Source organism: Triticum dicoccoides, chromosome 1B (genome assembly GCF_002162155.2).
Source record: "Triticum dicoccoides isolate Atlit2015 ecotype Zavitan chromosome 1B, WEW_v2.0, whole genome shotgun sequence".
Classification (NCBI taxonomy): domain Eukaryota; kingdom Viridiplantae; phylum Streptophyta; class Magnoliopsida; order Poales; family Poaceae; genus Triticum; species Triticum dicoccoides.
Genome location: NC_041381.1, coordinates 199,023,740 through 199,043,586, shown reverse-complemented (window position 1 = coordinate 199,043,586; position 19,847 = coordinate 199,023,740). Strand labels below are relative to the sequence as shown.

Genomic DNA, 19,847 nt, shown 5'->3' with positions numbered 1-19,847 from the left:
GCGGTTTCTGCCAAGGGGGTGGGTTTTACTTCTTCTTCTCATATTTCTCCATCTTCATCCCCAGCTCTAGCTCTTACTTCTTCTTCTCATATTTCTCAACATCCATTTCTTTCTGGTAGTCAATCTTGCCAACACCATCCTGCCAGTCAAACATCTTGCTAACATCATCAACCATTTTATGATACTCAGTGCAGAGATGATCATACTCCTTTTTCAACTTGGCAACTTCATCCTCATATGAATGCTTGTCTTGAATCCTTCCAAAGTTTTGCTCATGGAACATTTCCCACAACTTGATGAGGCAGTTCTTAAGTACATCAGACCAGACATGATCAACCCACTGAACTACACCACAACTCACACCTCCCTGTAGTTTGATCAGACAAAACATACTTCAGTTCAATTCAGTACTAACTTCAGTTCAAAAAGGGTATTGCTATACAAGGAGGAGATGTAACCATAAATTTAGTACTAAATTTAGTATTATAACTCAATCACTTACTTTCTGCAAACTAAAAAACAGCTACACATTAACTGAATCCACCTAGCATAACTAAATCCACTAGGCATAACTGATAACCAGAAAGCTTAAATGAATCACTGAATTCATATATCAAGTACAAAACCACTCTCTGCAAATAAGAACACTGACTTCAGATAACAATGAGCTACTGATTTACTAAATTACTCACATGAACAAGGCATCCATAGAACCTCCTCCCAGTGTTAGCACCTTCAAAAGTAACACACTTCATAGGCTTCATCTGTTGCAGAGTGCACTTGGCAACTTCCTCCATGGGAGCACCACACTAGAGTGGCTCACGGATGGTGTTGGGTGTGTCCTACATGCAATACAAGGAAGATCAGAACCAATGCATCAAATAGTTCCACTTGAGTCAAGCTTTGCCTTGCTCAAGGTCAGATTCACAAGGTAGATCATATCAGACATCACCGTGGCATCCATACCCTAGATCAAAACTAATAGTTTACCAAACCAAACGAAACCATCCATACAAATATGCAGATCATCAACCCTCATTCCCAAATCGAACCGTAACCCTAACCCTAGGTAATGACAGAGAGGAGGAGGATGAGGCTTACAAAGTACTCCATGTCCATCAGGTTGCCCCCCAAGCTGTCATCGTCAGAGCTGTCATCCCCATCATTCCAAGAAGGCATCCTGGCCGCCGACGAGGAACGGAGGTGGTCGGCGACATGGCGAGCTCGGCCAAGGGAAACAGAGTGAGGAGGGAGAGAGTGAGAGTGAGTGAGCGCGAGGAAGACAGAGCGAGGGCCGGATCCGTCTTGACCTGGTCGGGACGGCTCGTGCGCCCTAACGGCCGTCACCCGCGCGCCGTGAGCCCTTGTGGCCGACAAAACCCTGACGGGCGGGCCCCACATGTCATAACCCCACTTAAATTGTAACCGTTCGACCACTTGTTTTTTTATCAGCCCACCACTTTTGTGGTAGTTTTTTGGAAAATTAAAAAATGTAGTTTTTCGGAACGATAGCCCGTAATGTAGTAGTTTTTTGCTATTCACTCGAATTTTCCAGTTAATTAGCTGATTAATCTTTTAATCGATTACTTGGTGAGCCTCTGAGCATTAATCAACTGTTTTTTGAACAATGCATATCCTTTTGAGCTTCAACTTTATCCTTTACCAACTGCACATTTCTCCTATGTTCAAAAAAATGCACATTTCTCCTCCTGAAGGGCATTTTTGTCATTGCCAATTGCATCGGTATCAACTGCAGCATTATTGTCGACTTTTACAGGGTTTATGTACTCTTGGCAAAATGTTTATGTTTCTAGCGTTATTGTTATATAGCCCCGCTAAATCGTATGAGATTAGGAAACTATGGAAATTTTGATGAAAGAGTGTTTTACAGTATATGACAAACCTTACTTTGACCATTGCTTTCACAATTCATGCGTTTTTCGTATTATTGCGCGTCGAAAACTCAACTATGCAGATTCATGTGTTTTCACAATCCTCTGCTTTGCACGTGTCATCCTATATTATTTTTGTATTTTTAGATCCTTCTCCTACGAATCAAATAAGCCCTAAGATAGAAAACTATAAGAATTTGGGTGAGAAAGTGTCTGCTATCACATGAAAAACAAATGAATTGTACAAAGACGATTGAGTGGATGAAAATTTCATCCAGAAATAGAGTGCAAGTGAATGATAGGAAAAAAATCCCAAGGATACCATTACTATGAATCAAATGACTAACACAGGAAAAAAACATAAGGATCTAAATCCTCAAAAAATCCTGTGAAATTATTTTCAATCAAAGGAGCCATCAGAAGTAATAGCGTGCCCTGGAATCCAGCAACCTGGATTGGTAACAGGATGTAAAACCTGCTCTGCCTAACCCAGCAGTGTTCTGGACATTGCACAGATCTGCGTAATCTCTCGGCACATGGAGAGCACCCTGCAGCACAGCAGCAGAAAGAAAAGCTACATACCATGCCGCTGGGCGGGCTGGCCTCCACTGAGATCTAGTAAAAGAAAGACCAAAAGTGCAGCAGCGTGGAGTGGGAGAGGGGACAGGAGCTAGGAAAAATGATGGAGGCCTGCAGGTTGGTGAGCCAAATCAGCCGCCCACCGGAGCGCAGAGACGGCCAAATGACCTGCTGATAATTCCGTCTCGCTGCTGGTTCGTTTAGCGCCATTCTCCCAGGTATCTATCCATCTATGGATGCCTGTATCTGTATTTATAGCCAGCAGGAGGGCGGCAGGAAGAAGACAACCGCGCCAATGCTGACGCCTTAGAAGAGTATTAAAGCTTCTTCTTCTTCTTCTTCTTCTGATCCTAGGCTGCTACGAAATTCAGGCCAGCTCTGCTCCGCGTCTGCGTCCATGGCTTCTTGCTGCAGCCCAATCATTGCCTCGTTCGTCTCTTTCCTCCTCGTCTTCCCCGTCCTCGTCTCCTCCGCGGCGGGCAATGGCAGCACATTCGGGGAGGAGCAGCTCGGGCTCCGGCGGATCAAGGTCCGGCTCGCCAGGGTCAGGGAAGCCTCTGTCAAGACGATCCAGGCACGTACAACCCACGTTCTGCTCCTTTGTTTCTCACATCGTACGTATTATTTGTCCCATTTCTTGCCAGGTACGTAGTACTAACTGATCTTCATCGTTTCGCAGAGCCCTGACGGCGACGTCATAGACTGCGTGCCCTCTCACCTGCAGCCCGCGTTCGATCACCCCAGGCTGAGAGGCCAGAAACCAGAGGTACGCGTAGTGTTGTTCTGATTGACTGGCAGCGACTGACCGGCTGCAATGTGCATCGTGTTGCCACGTCTGTCCTTGAGGTGATCAGTAATGGAATGCTTGGTGTGCGGCTGCAGGACGAACCTGCGGCGAGGCCAGGCAATGCCGGCGCCTTGGCAGACGACGAAGAGGAGGTCTTGCCGCAGACGTGGAGGAGCTCCGGCGAGTGGTGCCCCAAGGGGACCATACCGGTGAGGCGGACGTTGGAGGGCGACCTGCTCCGGGCCAGCTCCGTCCGGAGGTTCGGGATGAAGCCCCGGAGTGCCGCGGCGCGGCGGGACTCCACCAGCAACGGCCATGAGGTCAGTCACCGGCCAGAATGATGATCGCTCCCTCGATTCAGGCTATGATTGGCACTCCGTGTCTCCATGTACGGAAGTCCATTTCATTAACAACCCGAATGAAGGTTCCTTATGACTGATCTGATAACCAGAAGTAGCTAGAGTCGGTAGCTAAGCTAGAGCTCGATTGGTCAGTCATTCGGACACGGATGCATCCAAAATTATACGGCAGACTGTACTGGTGCGCTACCTGATAAATGTCAATGGTTTGTCTAAAAAAAGTCAAATTTGTGGTCGCATGCAGCACGCGGTGGGGTACGTGAGCGGCGGGCAGTTCTACGGCGCGAAGGCGAGCCTGAACGTGTGGCCAGCGCAGGTGTCGTCGCCGGCGGAGTTCAGCCTGTCCCAGATCTGGGTCATCTCCGGCTCCTTCGGCAACGACCTCAACACCATCGAGGCCGGGTGGCAGGTACCACACATGCTCTGCTCTACAGAGCAAGTCAGCAACACATGCTCTTGTAATCTTCTGAATACCACTAATCTGTATCCCCCTCTTGTCATTTTACCTTCATTCAGGTGAGCCCTGAGCTATACGGGGACAACAGCCCCAGGTTCTTCACCTACTGGACCGTAAGCTCACTAACCTTACCAAATGATGTCGTTGCAAAGTTTCTCAGTGTTCGTCCATGAAAAGTCAAGAAAAGAAGGTTAAATTCTTGTGCGAAATGTATGTGTGCGATGCAGAACGACGCGTACCAGGAGACGGGGTGCTACAACCTGCACTGCGCGGGCTTCGTGCAGACCAACGGTCGCGTGGTGATCGGCGCCGCCATCACGCCGGTGTCGGCCTACGGCGGCCGGCAGTTCGACATCACGCTCATGATTTGGAAGGACCCCAAGAAGGGCAACTGGTGGCTGCAGCTGGGCCCGTCGGGCGCGCTGGTGGGCTACTGGCCGTCCTCCCTCTTCACCCACCTGGGCGCGCGCGGCCGCGGCGGCGCCGACATGGTGCAGTTCGGCGGCGAGGCGGTCAACACGCGGCCGTCCGGGTCGCACACGCCCACCCAGATGGGCAGCGGCAGGTTCCCCGGGGAAGGGTACGGCCGCGCGGCCTACTTCCGCAACGTGCAGGTGGTGGACTGGGACAACAACCTCATCCCGGCGGCGGGCCTCCGGCTCCTCGCCGACCACCCCGGGTGCTACGACATCGCCGGCGGCCAGGGCGGCGCGTGGGGCAGCTACTTCTACTACGGCGGGCCAGGCAGGAACGTCCGGTGCCCCTAGCTAGGATGGAACCGATACGGCTTACTCAGGCCACAGATGCTAATTCCAGAAAATTAATATACCACAAAAGTCTTTAATTATAATTTCTTTGCATGCATGCTTGTTTATGATCATAGATTTATAAGGTTTTTTGCACTCCAATTTAACAAAAATGCTACACTGAGGTAAGTTACGTTCTCCTCTTATGTAACCTTCTTAATAAACCACTTCATCCCCTGATTTCAAGTGGGCGGGCCCCTCTCTTCTAATTCATCCAATAGAAAACGGACAATGTTAACACCCACACATATGGTGGAAGTTAAACCCGCCCACACGTCCTATAACACATAGATTGCGCCACGTCACCGTATGCATGCATGTGGATTTTTTTTTTGAATTTTCAGTTTTTAAAATGTTTTATCTCTTAAATGAAAAATTCAATTGAAGATCCGTTTTCATCATTAAATCCCTCGCGACGAGATCTTCGAAACTGATATGATATCAATATATTTTGACGAAATCTTTTTGGTTAAAAATTGCCATGTGTATTGCACATGAATTGCCATGATGTTTACACTGAAGTTATCATGACATGTTTCAGCTATTTTCTTCTACATTTAAAAGTAATTTTTGATATATTATAAAACGGGGAATTAAGAAACTAGACTTACCATGAACCATAAACTAAAATTGTTATGATATATACACTTAAAATTGCCATGGTTCATACAAAAAATAATTTTCATGGTCAAATTACTGAAATTGCCATCATTAAAAAACTAAAATTGCCATGCTCTACAAACTAAAATTGCCACATGTCAACTTTAGTTTAAGCACTATGACAGCTACAGTGTAAACATCATGGCAACTTTTGGGTAAAAAATAATTTCGTCGAGACATATCAATATGGGGTCTAGTTTTGAAGATCTCATCGAGACGGATTTAATGATGAAAACCGATTTTTAATTTGATTTTTTAGTTACGATTGATAAAACATTTTTAAGCCAAAAACCAAAAGGATTCTGTAACATCTAAATTTTTAATTTGGATGTTCTACATAGATCATCATATGCATATCATATTTTTATTGCGTTGAGATCCGTGAAATCTTAAGCTTCTCAAGGACCCAAGGAGAGAGTCGGAGGTTTCACAAAATTTTCATATTTGAATTTATTTCAAATTTGAAAAGAGGATCAATTATGTTTTTCAATAATTTTCTCTTCAATTATTTCCAACAATAAATAAATGAGTGAAGATAAAATGACTCAAAACAAAGGAGGAATATTGGAGAACAAATTTTGAAATCAAATTATTATTTTATTTGTATTTTATTTGCATTTTATTTGAATTAGAGAAAAACATGCATTTAAAAAAATTGCATTTAGTCTAGAAAAATGCTTATATTGTCCCAAATATTAGGTAGGGACGGTGAAAATTGTTTCTGGAATTTTTAGATTTTTATTTTTATTTATTTAGAATTTTCTCACGAAATCGTTAAAAAAAAATCTTCCTGGGCCGGGCGAGCCGCCGCCACCTTCCTCCGCTCGGGGAGTCCTGTCTGCCGCCGCCATGGAGTCCATCTTGGACTCCACATCACCGACGCCGCCCCCTCCCCAAGAAAGCCCCCGGCCCCCTTCATAAGGAGCCCCACCCCGGCCCCCTCCACCTCGTCAGCCACCGCCGCCTCCGCAGCCATCGCCGCGCCGCCGCCGCCTCGCGCTGTCGCCTCGCACCGGAGCCGCCGCCCTGCCCCGCCGGATTTCGCCGCCGCCTCGCCGAACCTCGTCGTTGACCTCGCCGCCGTCGGACCGGTATAACCGTTCGGTTTTTCTCCGGTTCTTTCGGTTAGTTAGGTTAGATCGGTTTTTCATTTTTATTTTAAGTTAGTGAACGTTCACTCGTTAGTTTATTTTAACGAACGAATTCGTTCATTACAATATGTTAGCGGACGTTCGTCCGATAGATTTTTCCTTTTACTTTTATTTTCGGCCAGGGACCTATCCGCGAATAGTTTTCTCATGATTTAGCCACTGATCTTAAAACTAGCATAACTTTTTGCCCGTTTATCTAAATTAGATGAAACCAACGCCTAAATCTATGTAACAATCTCTTCTTTCCAGTAGACCAACTTGAACATGATTTTGACAATTTAAAATTTGAGTTTAGTTCAGATTAGTATGTGTTCTTGTTTCGTTCGTATCTTGAGTTTCGTAACTCCGTTTAAGTTGTTTCTTTTTGCAAATCGTAGCTAATCACATGTACCTACTGTTAAGATCTAATCCACATGAAAATATTGCTGTTAGGTTTTGTTTTCTGTTTAGTTTAGTCATTTGCTTGTTTTGAGTTTGATTTGGATCTTTTTCTTGTTTTTCTCTTTGTTTCGTTTGAGTGATTGCTTATGTATGCTACTGTTTGTCTACGCTAAATTACCCGGAGTGCGAAGCTTGTTACTACAAATCTCCAGAGTTTGTAGATCGTCAACAAGGCAAGTTACACTTTGATCATACTCTTCTATACCCAGTTTTTACTATGCATTAGTTTTGCCCCTCAAATATTTGCATGAGTAGTATTGGGAACATGTGGTTTGGTTGTAGTATAATGAGGTAGGAACCTAATAACTTTTGATCACCCCGAGAATATACGTTATGCTCTATTATTGCTTAGCCATGCTCGCAGACGGGGATTGGATCATGATACACATGGAAGTTATGAGAGTTATTAATCCTGGATAACATTAAGGTGGCAACTTTAATACACATCTGGGTGGATTGGTTGGGGCACCTGGAGAATCTAGTGTTTGTCCATTTGGGAAATCCCGGAGTAACCGTGTGATTTTTCCTTGGTTTGCCACCCAGGCTCAAACTGATCATATGATATTTCATGCCTAGAAACTTCCATGTGCAGCCACAAGCCATTATGGGATCTAGCATAGTTGAGTAAGTTGTATGAGATCTCGAAGAGGTGGACTAGCAGATGTAGGGAGAAGTAGGTGTACCGGTCTATCCGGAGTAGAGAGTTAATGCTTCAGAAAGACTATGTCTCGATCTTCCGATCATGGATGCGGTCGAGTCTTGTGGGGAAAAGTGCGCAACCCCTGCAGAGTTTATAAACTAATCATGGTTAGCCGTGTCCCCGGTTATGGACATCTTGAGTATCTGAAATTGGATATTATTGTTGATCTCATCACTCTTTAATTAATTGAATTGGGTTTAATGATGATACTTGTTTAATTGTGATTTGAGTCAGAGGAACCTTCTTAAATATTGGTACAACTTGGGAGTAGTAAATAAATTTATTCCTTTGTTGTAGGGAAAAAATAGCTTTATGCAAAATCTTAAATTTAGAGCCTCCACCAGCCAAAATTTGCATGTAGATATAGTTCTTGCATTTATTGCTTTACAATGTAACTCTGCCAGCATATTCAGTGTGCTGACCTACATGACTGTAACGTCTCATGTTGCAGACTACTCAGATGATGAATAAGGTGCGATAGGTCGTTGTCGTGCACTCAGCTATGCTGTTGGAGTTGATGGACTCATTTACCTTCGAAGCTTCCACAGTTATTTAGTTTAGATGGCCTTTATCCATACTATTTTGTGTAATCATACTCTTTATGAGGATCTCGATGTAATAAGTGTGTGATTGAACTCTGTTATAATTCCTCAAGTACTGTTTGTGTCAGCATTACCGATCCAGGGATGACACTTAAGCACAGAGGCTTCGGTCCATTGGGATTGTGGTCGCTACAAGATGGTATCAGAGCACACGCTGACTGTAGGGCGCGACCACTAGGATAAGCCACATGATGTCTCTTCTTTGCTCATTTCCAATTCTCCTCTATTTCTACTCTATAGATGGCGGACCCAGGAACAATTTCACTCAACCTGATGACGACACTCCATTCGGACGACACTTGAAGGAAGTCACTAGGTACCCGAACATCGGACTACCAAACTTCACTGGGACTTGCTCTGCAACTTTACCGGAAGAGGAGCGCTGGAAGATCAAAGTCTGGGTACCTGGGAGGACATTTACGCCAACAACGGAGCCTATTAATTTCTACCTAGATGCACCAAGTTGGAGTTTGGGAAAGAGTAGTAGCCCACATCACCTTTGGACACATATGTGAAGCGTATCACAAGGAGCTTGAAAACACCATCTATCAAATATGTGGACGCCGAGACGAGGAATGGGAGATGATTCGTACCAGGAAGATGGATCAGTTGCAGCATACATTCACGAGATGGGTGATCACATTCGCCGATACGAGAATCAACTATGCTTCAACATGAAGAAGATCAAGAAGCTTATGAAGAATAATATCGAGCTAGAAGAGGAACTCAAGTCAACACGCCATGGATATGACGATGAAATTGTTGTACTACTCGAGAAGCATGAAGACCTGAAGAGGAAGCTAGGACTACCCGTGGAGAACCATAAGTGAGAACCTAAAAAGGAGACCCGTTCGGAGGACTACATCATCTTGGACGACACCGACACAGACAGTGATGACGACTACGTAGACGAAGCTGGAGCAGATATCATGGAGTCTTCCTCCAATCAAAATTTTTAGACGACCACCATGTTACTAATAGTATTCTTCCAAGTAGTTAGCATCGGTCAATTTGTAATCGTAGTTAGATCGTTTGTGTGAACCTTTTTTGATATTGAATGAAGTGAATTGATTGAATTTGCCTCATGTGCATATGGGTAGTGAATCTCTCTTAGACCTTATTCTATTCTGTTTTCTCACCCCTTCTAACCCATAAGATGCCTCCGAGACGTGACACCGGATTCATGTTCCCACTGGAGCTCAGCCAGTTAATCCAGTAGCGGAATGCCTTGATGCAGATGCTAGTTCAGAACTAGAACCAAGGCAACAAGAACAACAACAACCCACCGCCACCACCCCCTGTTGACAACCTAGCCCATTTTCTGAGGTTGAATCCACCGGTGTTTTCTAGCAGCACCGAGCTGATAGTTGCAGATGATTGGCTCTGCAAGATTGGAAGAGAGATGACTACTGCAGGATGCACAGATGCGGAGAGAGTGCGCTTTGCCGCACATCAGCTTAATGGACCCGCAACATCTTGGCGGGAGAACTTCACCACCACCTACCCCATTGATACAGTTACGTGGGATCAGTTTCAGCAGACTTTCCGCACTGCCCATATTTTAGCAGGAGGTATGAGCATGAAGAAGCACGAGTTTCGCAACTTGCGCCAAGGGAGTCATACAGTGGGACAGTATGTGGATGAGTTTAGCAAGTTAGCCTGTTATGCGCCAGATGATGTGGCCACAGATGCCGCAAAGCAGGAGAAGTTTTTTGATGGACTCAATGATGAGTTAAGCATGCAGTTGATGGTGGCAACTTTCAACAACTACAAGGAGTTGGTAGACAGGGCCCTCATTATAGAAGGCAAGCAACAATAGATTGACAATTGCAATAGGAAGTATGGATAGGGGAGGTACACTTCTGGAGCTCAGCAGAAGCCCCGCTATTCCCCGTACTCGGGAGGACATACTCATAACCATGGAGGCCATAACCATGGAGGGCATACACACAATGGAGGAAGTTCGCACAACCACAGTGCCCCTAAGAATGGCAATGGGAATGGAGGAAGCAACAGTTAGAACCGTTCCAACCTCGCAACACCAGCCAAGAGGGATCAGAGTCACATTACCTGTTTCAAGCGCGGGAAGACCGGACATTACGCCACTGAATGTCCTGAAGCAAAGAATGGAAATGGCAATGGGAGTTCTGCAAAGAAGCCCAACCCCTTCACCAAAGGTTATGTGAACCACATCAGTGTGGAGGAGATTGAGGATCAGCCCGACGCAATTGTCGATAAGTTTTTGATTAATGCATTTACAACACTTGTTCTTTTCGATACTAGTGCATCTCATTCATTCATATCAAGGGGATTTGTGGATAAGTATAAGTTTCCACCAGTAGCCCTTAAGTCACCTATGTTAGTAAGTTCCCCAGGAGCAGAGTATATGGCTAGTAGGGGATGCTATCAGTTGCCAGTAACCATAGGTAGACATGTTTTCCCCACCGACCTGATTGTGCTGGAGTCACAAGGATTGGATGTGATACTAGGCATGGATTGGCTATCCAAGTATGAGGGAAACATCGATTGCGTTAGTAAATCAATTTTTCTCACCACACCGGAAGGAAAGAGGATCAAGTATGTGTCTAGGCATGCGCCGATGAGGACTCAGGTGAATTCCTTATCAGGAGTTGTTCAGGAGGAAGTACAGGTGGTGAAGTATTACCCCGACGTATTTCTGGATGAGTTACTAGGCATGCCACCAGATCAAGACACTGAGTTTTTGATTGAGTTATTGCCAGGCACCAGACCAATATCAAAGAGACCGTATCGGATGCCCGCAAATGATCTGGAGGAAATTAAGAAGCAGATTAAGGAGTTACTGGAGAAAGGTTATATTGGACCAAGTTCATCACCTTGGGGAGCCCCGGTGCTTCTAGTGGAGAAGAAGGATGGATCTTTGAGGATGGCGGTTGATTATCGTGCGCTGAATGAGGTGACAATCAAGAACAAATACCCTATACCAATGATCAATGATTTGTTTGACCAGTTACAGGGAGCTAACATTTTCTCCAAGATCGATCTTTGATTAGGTTATCACCAGTTGAAGATCCGAGAGAAGGATATACCTAAGACAACTTTTACCACAAGGTATGGGCTATATGAGTATACAATTATGTCATTTGGTTTGACTAACGCCCCTTCCCATTTCATGAGTATGATGAACAAGGTGTTCATGGAGTTTTTGGATAAATTCGTTGTGGTGTTCATTGATGACATATTGGTCTACTCAAAGAATGAAGAAGAGCATAAGGAACATTTGTGTTTAGTTCTTGAGAAACTCAGGGAACATCAGTTGTATGCCAAGTTCAGCAAATGTGAGTTTTGGTTGAAGGAAGTTGGATTTCTCGGACATGTTATATCCGAAGAAGGAATAGTAGTAGACCCTACCAAGGTTGCTTCTGTCACTAAATGGTTGGCACCCACCTCAGTGGGAGGGATCAGAAGTTTTCTTGGACTCGCAGGTTATTATCGAAGATTTATTGATAACTTTTACAAGATTGCGAAGCCCATGACGGAGTTATTAAAGAAGGACACCAAGTTTAAATGGACTGAGGATTGTGAGGCCAGTTTTCAGGAGTTGAAGAAACATTTGGTTACAACCCGAGTGCCGATTCTCCCAGATATACGCAAGGATTTCCAAGTGTATTGCGACGCTTCACGTCGAGGACTTGGAGGAGTGCTTATGCAGGATGGAATAGTTGTTTCATATGCCTCACGACAGCTTTGACCTCATGAGTTGAATTATGCTACGCATGATTTGGAGTTAGCAGCCATAGTGCATGCGCTCAAGACATGGAGACATTTTCTCATCGGAAACCGTTGTGATGTTTACACGGATCATAAGAGTTTGAAATACATCTTCACGCAGAAGGAGTTAAACCTCAGGCAAAGGAGATGGTTGGATCTCATAAAGGATTATGATATGAGATTGCATTATGACCCAGGAAAGGCCAATGTCGTAGCAGATGCGCTAAGCCACAAGAGTTATGTTAACACACTCATAACCGGTGGATTACCTAACAAAATTCAGTCCACTTTGTTGGGTAAGATCAGAAAAGCCCAGAAGACGGGCAAGGAAATTGCTGAAATAAGGGAAAGGATGAGTAAAGGAAGGGCTAAGGGATTTCATGTGGATGAGCACGACACTTTATGGTTTGAAGATCGTATTTATGTGCCTAATGACCATGAGATCAGGAAGTTGATTCTTTAGGAGGCTCATGATTCGCCTTACTCGATTCACCCAGGCAACACCAAGATGTATCTGGATTTGAAGGAAAGTTTCTGGTGGACTGGAATGAAAAAGGATATTGTCGAGTATGTAGCAGTATGTGATGTATGCTAGAGAGTTAAGGTAGAGCATCAGAAACCAGCAAGGTTGCTACAGCCGTTGCCGATAACCGAATGGAAGTGGGATAAACTTGGCATGGATTTTTTTATTACTGGATTACCCAGGACCGGTTCAGGCTATGACTCTATCTGGGTTGTAGTTTATCGCTTGGCGAAAGTAGCCCATTTCATACCCGTGAAGACAACTTATACGAGTGCTAAGTTGGCAAAGATATACATGACCAGAATCGTATGTCTGCATGGATTTCCGAGGACCATTGTATCAGATAGAGGGACACCATTTTCTTCAAAGTTTTGGAATCAGTTGCATGAAACTTTGGGTACTAGGCTAGAGTTCAGTACAGCCTTTCATCCATAGACAGATGGACAGACCAAGAGAGTCAACCAAATTCTGGAGGACATGTTGAGAGCTTGTGCGCTAGATTATGGATCTAGTTGGGATGATAATTTTCCCTATGCGGAGTTCTCTTATAACAACAATTATCAAACCAGTTTAAAGATGGCCCCTTTTGAAGCTTTGTACGGAAGGAGGTGCAGGACATCATTATCGTGGGATGAAGTTGGAGATCGACAGTTGTTCGGACGAGACCTAATCAGAGATTCTGAGGAGAAAGTTAAGTTGATTCGAGAGAGACTCAAGGTAGCCCAGTCCAGGCAGAGGAGTTATGCAGATACTAAACGCAAGGAGGTACCTTACGAAGTCGGAGCATAGCATATCTTTGTGTGTCCCCACTTCGAGGAGTTCAACATTTTGGAGTCAAGGGAAAGTTAGCACCACGTTTTGTGGGACCATACAGAGTTTTGGAACGCATGGGAGAAGTTTCCTACAAGTTGGAATTGCCCGAAGGATTATCAGGAGTTCATGATGTGTTTCACGTTTCCCAGCTAAAGAAGTGTCACGTAGAGATGGCCGACATTCCTCTGAGAGATACAATGCCACTGGAAGCAATTCAGTTGGATAGTGATCTGACCTATGAAGAGAAGCCAGTCAAGATTCTCGAGTTTTCCAGCCGTGTTACTCGCAGCAAGGTTATCAAGTTTTGCAAGGTTCACTGGAGCCACCATACCGAGGAGGAAGCCACCTGGGAGCGAGAAGAAGACCTCCGCAAGGACCACCCAAACCTTTTTGCTGACCAACCCGAATCTCGAGGGCGAGATTCATCTTAAGGGGGGTAGGTTTGTAACATCCCAATTTTCAATTTGGATGTTATACATAGATCATCATATGCATATCATATTTTTATTACATTTGGTTGAGATCTGTGAAATCTTAAGCAGCTCAAGGACCCAAGGAGAGAGTTGGAGGTTTCACAAAATTTTCATATTTGAATTTATTTCAAATTTCAAAAGAGGATCAATTTGATTTCAATAATTTTCTCTCCAATTATTTCCAACAACAAACAAATGAGTGAAGATAAAATGACTTCTTCAAAACAGAGGAGGAATATTGGAGAAGAAATTTTGAAATCAAATTATTATTTTTATTTGTATTTTATTTGCATTTTATTTGAATTAGAGAAAAACATGCATTTTGAAAAAAATTGCATTTAGTCCAGAAAAATGTTCATATTGTCCCAAATATTAGGTAGGAACGGTAAAAATTGTTTCTGGAATTTTTAGATTTTTATTTTTATTTATTTAGGATTTTCTCGCAAAAATCATTAAAAAAATTCTTCCCGGGCCGGCCCAGCCGAGCCGGGCCACGGCCCATCGTCGCGACGCCGCCTTCCTCCGCTCGGGGAGTCCCGACCGCCGTCGCCATGGAGTCCGGCTCGGACTCCGCATCGCCGATGCCACCCCCTCCCCAAGAAAGGCCCCGGCCCCCTTTATAACGAGCCCCACCCGGCCCCCTCCACCTTATCAGCCACCACCGCCTACGTAGCCATCGCCGCGCCACCGCCGCCGCCTCGCGCCGGAGCAGCCGCCCCGCCCCGCTAGATTTTGCCGCGCCGCGCCGAACCTCACCGTTGACCTTGCGGCCGTTGGACCGGTATAACCGTTCGATTTTTCTCCAGTTCTTTCGGTTTTTTTCGGTTAGTTAGGTTAGATCGGTTTTTCATTTTTATTTTTAGTTAGTTAGTGATCGTTCACTCATTAGTTTATTTTAATGAACGAATTCGTTTGTTACAATCTGTTAGCGGACGTTCGTCCGATAGATTTTTCCTTTGAGATTATTTTCGGCCAGAGACCTATCTGCGAATAGCTTTCTCGCGATTTAGCCCCTGATCTTAAAACTAGTGTAACTTTTTGCTCGTTTATCCAAATTAGATGAAACCAACGCCTAAATCTTCGTAACGATCTCTTCTTTCCAGTAGACCAACTTGAACACGATTTTGACAAATTAAAATTTGAGTTTAGTTCAGATTAGTATGCGTTCTTGTTTCGTTTGTATCTTGAGTTTCGTAACTCCGTTTGAGTTGTTTCTTTTTGCAAATCGTAGCTAATCACATGTACCTACTGTTAAGATCTAATCCACATGAAAATATTGCTGTTAGGTTTTATTTTATGTTTAGTTTAGTCGTTCGCTTGTTTCGAGTTTGATTTGGATCTTTTTCTCATTTTTCTCTTTGTTTCGTTTGAGTGATTGCTTATGCATGCTACTGTTTGTGTACGATAAATTACCCGGAGTGCGAAGCTTGTTACTACGAATCTCTAGAGTTTGCAGATCATCAGGAAGGCAAGTTACACTTTGATCATACTCTTCTATACCCAGTTTTTACTATGCATTAGTTTTGCCCCTCAAATATTTGCATGAGCAGGATTGGGAACATGTGGTTTGGTTGTAGTACAATGAGGTAGGAACCTAATAACTTTTGGTCACCCCGGGAATATATGTTATGCTCTATTATTGCTTAGCCATGCTCGTAGATGGGGATTGGATCGTGATACACATGGAAGTTATGAGAGTTATTAATCCTGGATAACATTAAGGTGGTAACTTTAATACACATTTGGGTGGATTGGTTGGGGCACCTGGAGAATCCAGTGTTTGTCCATTTGGGAAATCCCGGAGTACTCGTGTGATTTTTCCTCGGTTCGCCACCCAGGCTCAAAGGGATCATATGATATTTCATGCCTAGAAACTTCTGTGTGTAGCCACAAGCCATTATGGGGTCTGGCATAGTTGAGTAAGTTGTATGAGATCTCGAAGAGGTGGACTAGCAGATGCAGGGGAAAGTAGGTGTACCGGCCTGCCCGGAGTAGAGAGTTAAAGCTTCAGAAATAGTATGTATCGATCTTCTGATCATGGATGTGGTCGAGTCTTGTGGGGAAAAGTGCGCAACCTCCGCAGAGTGTATAAAGTAATCATTGTTAGCCGTGTCCCCGGTTATGTACATCTTGAGTATCTGGAATTGGATATTATTGTTGATCTCATCACTCTTTAATTAATTGAATTGGGTTTAATGATGATACTTGTTTAATTGGGATTTGAGTCAGAGGAACCTTCTAAAATATTGGTACAACTTGGGAGTAGTAAATAAATTTATTCGTTTGTTGTAGGGAAAAACTAGCTTTATGCAAAATCTTAAATTTAGAGCCTCCACGAGACAAATATTGCATGTAGATATAGTTCTTGCATTTATCGCTTTACAGTGTAACTCTGCCAGCATATTCAATGTGCTGACCTACACGGGTGCAATGTCTCATGTTGCAGACTACTCAGACGATGAATAAGGTGCGATAGGTCATTGTCGTGCACTCAACTATGTCGTTGGAGTTGATGAACTCATTTACCTTTGAAGGTTCCGCAGTTATTTAGTTTAGATGGCCTTCAACCATACTATTTTGTGTAATCATACTTTTTATGAGGATCTCGATGTAATAAGTGTGTGATTGAACTCTGTTATAATTCCTTGAGTACTGTGTGTGTCAGCATTACCGATCCAGGGACGGCACTTAAGCAAAGAGACTTCAGTCCATTGGAATCGTGGTCGCTACATATTCCTGCTGATGTCATCTATTCGTACATGGCACAATGAGTGGTGATGAAGGCGTCTGGGTGATGTGCAAGATGCCACACATGTGGGCGTTAGTTTTCTCGTATAAAACTGCTACACAGATCATTACGTTAATCACGTTAAACTATTTACATAGGAGTGGCATTATTTCGATTTTTTGAGAAAACTTCCGATCTATTCATCTTCAATCATGGCAGTACAATGAACACTAGAAATAAAAATTACATCCAGATCCGTAGACCACCTAGCGACGACTACAAGCATTGAAGCGAGTTGAAGGCGCGCTGCCGTCATCGCCCCTCCATCGTCAAAGTCGGGCACAATTTGTTGTAGTAGACAGTCGGGAAGTCGATGTGCTAAGGCCCCATAGGACCAGCACCCCAGAATAGCAACCACCGCAGATGAAAAATAACGTAGATCGGAAGGATCCAACCCAAAGACACACGAACGTACATGAACAATGACGAGATCTGAGCAAATCCACCAAAGATAGACCTGCCAGAGACACACCTCCACATGCCCACCAACGATGCTAGACGCACCGCCAAAACGGGGCTAGGCAGGGAGACCTTTATTCCATCTTCAGGGAGGCGCCACCATCTCATCTTCCTGAGCAGGACAAAAACCCTAGCAAGATTGAACAAAAAGACTAAAAATGGAGCACTCCCGCCGGCCCTTGCCAGGATCCACCGCAACACCATGGCCTAGGGCCACCGAAGATGAAAGAGCTAGTTATCGACTAGAGGGGGGGGGGTGAATAGGCGATTTTTATATAAGTCTTCAAAACATGGGAGTTTCAAAGACAAACAAAAGAAATGACACTATTCGTATGCAGCGGAAGGTAGACTACACTAGACAAGCCATAGTCAAGTTTTCAATGAAGTGAAAGACTATTAGCAGCTAGGTAGTAAGGATCAGGATGGAAGATAGTATGAAGCCAATCAGGACAAGTAGTCACATAGTGAAGTCATACAGATAATGCAAGCGGGCAATGACTTCACGAAGACAAACTGTAAGTAAAGAGAAGTGAGAGATAGAACCAGTAGCTTCAGGAGGACAAAGATTTGTTCGACCAGTTCCAGTTGCTATGACAACTGTACGTCTGGTTAGGAAGGCTGAGATTCAACTCAGAAGACCGCGTTTTCACCTTATTCCCTTTGAGCTAAGGACACTTAGTCCCCACCCAATCACTCTGGTAAGTCTTCAAGGTAGACTTCCAGACCTTCACAGACTTCGTTCACCGGCAATCCATAGTGACTCTTGGATGCTCAGAACGCGGCGCCTAACCGGCTGGAGGATTCACAGTCCTCCAGTGTAACAAGTCTTCAAATCACGTGGACAGAAAGACTTCAGTGATGCCAAACACTCTTTGGGCTCTAGGTGGTTTGGGCTTTGTCCTCGCAAGGATTCTCTCTCAAATGCTTCGGAGGTGGGTTGCTCTCAAACGACAAAAGCCGTGCACTAACTCTGAGCAGCCACCAATTTATGGTGTAGGGGGTGGGCTATTTATAGCCACAGGGCAACCCGACCTGATTTGTCTGAAATGACCCTGGGTCACTAAGGAACTGACACGTGTCCCGACGGAACACAAGCGGAAGCTTGACTTGGGCTACAAGTAAAGCTGACTCATCCGACTTTGGATAAGATTTGCTCTCATAGTCTTCGCTCGAAGACATAGGATTTGGTTGAGCATCACTTCAGTCACTCTGACTTTGTTCACTTGGACCCCACTTAACATTGCGGTGGTTCCTATGACTCAACAAAGAAGAAAAGGAAACAACGAAACAACTAAGTCTTCGCGCTCCATAGTCTTCATGCGATGTCTTCTCATGTCATAGTCTTCAACGTGAATAGCTTCACAGACCACCACTGTCTTCCATGTCTTCACACATTTTTAGGGGTCATCTCCAGTAGGTAAACTGAATCAATGAGGGACTACTACCTGTGTCAGCTTGCAATTCTCAGAAACACATTAGTCCCTCAACCAGGTTTGTCGTTAATACTCCAAAACCAACTAGGGGTGGCACTAGATGCACTTACAATCTCCCCCCTTTTTGGTGATTGATGACAAACTGGTTGAAGTTTTCAACGAGGATAAAAGTATGTGAAATTGTAAAGGATTAAGATATTGTCTTCATAGGTGGCAAAAAGGCTCCCCCCTGAAGATGTGCATATAAATGTTTTGTGTTGGAATGCAAATGCACATGGCAGGTTGTACTTGTGGAGATCCTCTTCACCATATGAAGACAATACATCATGCATGAACATATATACAAGAATAATGACATGCGTAATAAAAAAATGGACGTCTGCAGAATTACTTCATGCGGGATTTATCATCGCACATGCGGAATTTATCATCGCATCACAGAATAACAGAAAAGGTAGCAGACGACCATCAAGTTTAAGTGTTACAACTCAAAAAACCAAATGTATCAAAAGCGAGAGTTGTAACCACTTGGCAAAAGTATAGCAACCACCCATATGGACCCGCTTGAAGACTATCAACATATGCTTCTCCCCCTTTTGTCAGTAAGGACCAAAAAGGTTTGAAGACATAGTCTCTAATCGTTCCCATGAGGAGTAGGTGAGGCAGCAGGGTTGACGTTGAGGTTTGGTGGTGCTGACGAACTTGGTGCAGTGTCGATATGCACCGAAGGTTGAGGTGGTGAAGTAGCATCATCAGCGTCATCAAGAACTCTGACATTAACTATTGCCGTGGATGAGGAGTACTCAGAGTCTTCAAGGGATGGAGTTCGACGCAAGACAACATTCCTGGGAGGAGTGGTGTCGAACTTGAATCTCTCTATGAAGCCATCGTCTTGAAGATCAGCTTCAGCACTGAGCAATGTCAAACTCTTCCAAGACCGCCGACAGGTTTCATGAGTGACAAAGGCATTCTTGGTGGCATTGAGCACACGAGATCGCTTCCGAGGCCTTGGAGCAATAGTGCTTTCAGTGGCTTCAATACGTGCATGATGAGTATTGCCAGCCAGCGGATAAACACGAGAAGCAGCCTAAACTCCTTCAACATGCCGAGAGAAACTTCGACATTGTGAAGATAAATTGCCTCCTTGGCAGGCTCTGGGTAAATGGCTTCGACT

The 19,847-nt window shown here is 44.4% G+C and overlaps 2 protein-coding genes across 3 annotated transcripts; one reads left to right on the top strand and one right to left on the bottom strand.

The window, feature by feature from the left end:
- Positions 1–6: 6 nt before the first annotated feature.
- Positions 7–4,426, bottom strand: LOC119328172. 2 transcript variants are annotated; one of them, XM_037601195.1, is made up of 3 exons: positions 4,314–4,426; positions 693–842; positions 7–367 (listed from the first exon to the last, which is right to left on the bottom strand). In XM_037601195.1, exons 2-3 carry the CDS (start codon positions 795–797, stop codon positions 74–76), a joined length of 399 nt encoding a protein of 132 aa, XP_037457092.1. In that variant the 5' UTR covers positions 798–842; positions 4,314–4,426; the 3' UTR covers positions 7–73. The 2 variants fall into 2 exon arrangements, with proteins under 2 accessions (XP_037457092.1, XP_037457099.1); XM_037601202.1 differs by lacking the exon at positions 4,314–4,426 and adding an exon at positions 1,102–2,429.
- Positions 2,563–4,992, top strand: LOC119328162. Its single transcript, XM_037601185.1, has 7 exons — positions 2,563–2,689; positions 2,826–3,045; positions 3,151–3,237; positions 3,354–3,578; positions 3,862–4,026; positions 4,134–4,187; positions 4,302–4,992. The coding sequence occupies exons 2-7, from the start codon at positions 2,869–2,871 to the stop codon at positions 4,839–4,841; spliced, it is 1,248 nt and encodes a 415-aa protein (XP_037457082.1). The 5' UTR covers positions 2,563–2,689; positions 2,826–2,868; the 3' UTR covers positions 4,842–4,992.
- Positions 4,993–19,847: the final 14,855 nt, after the last annotated feature.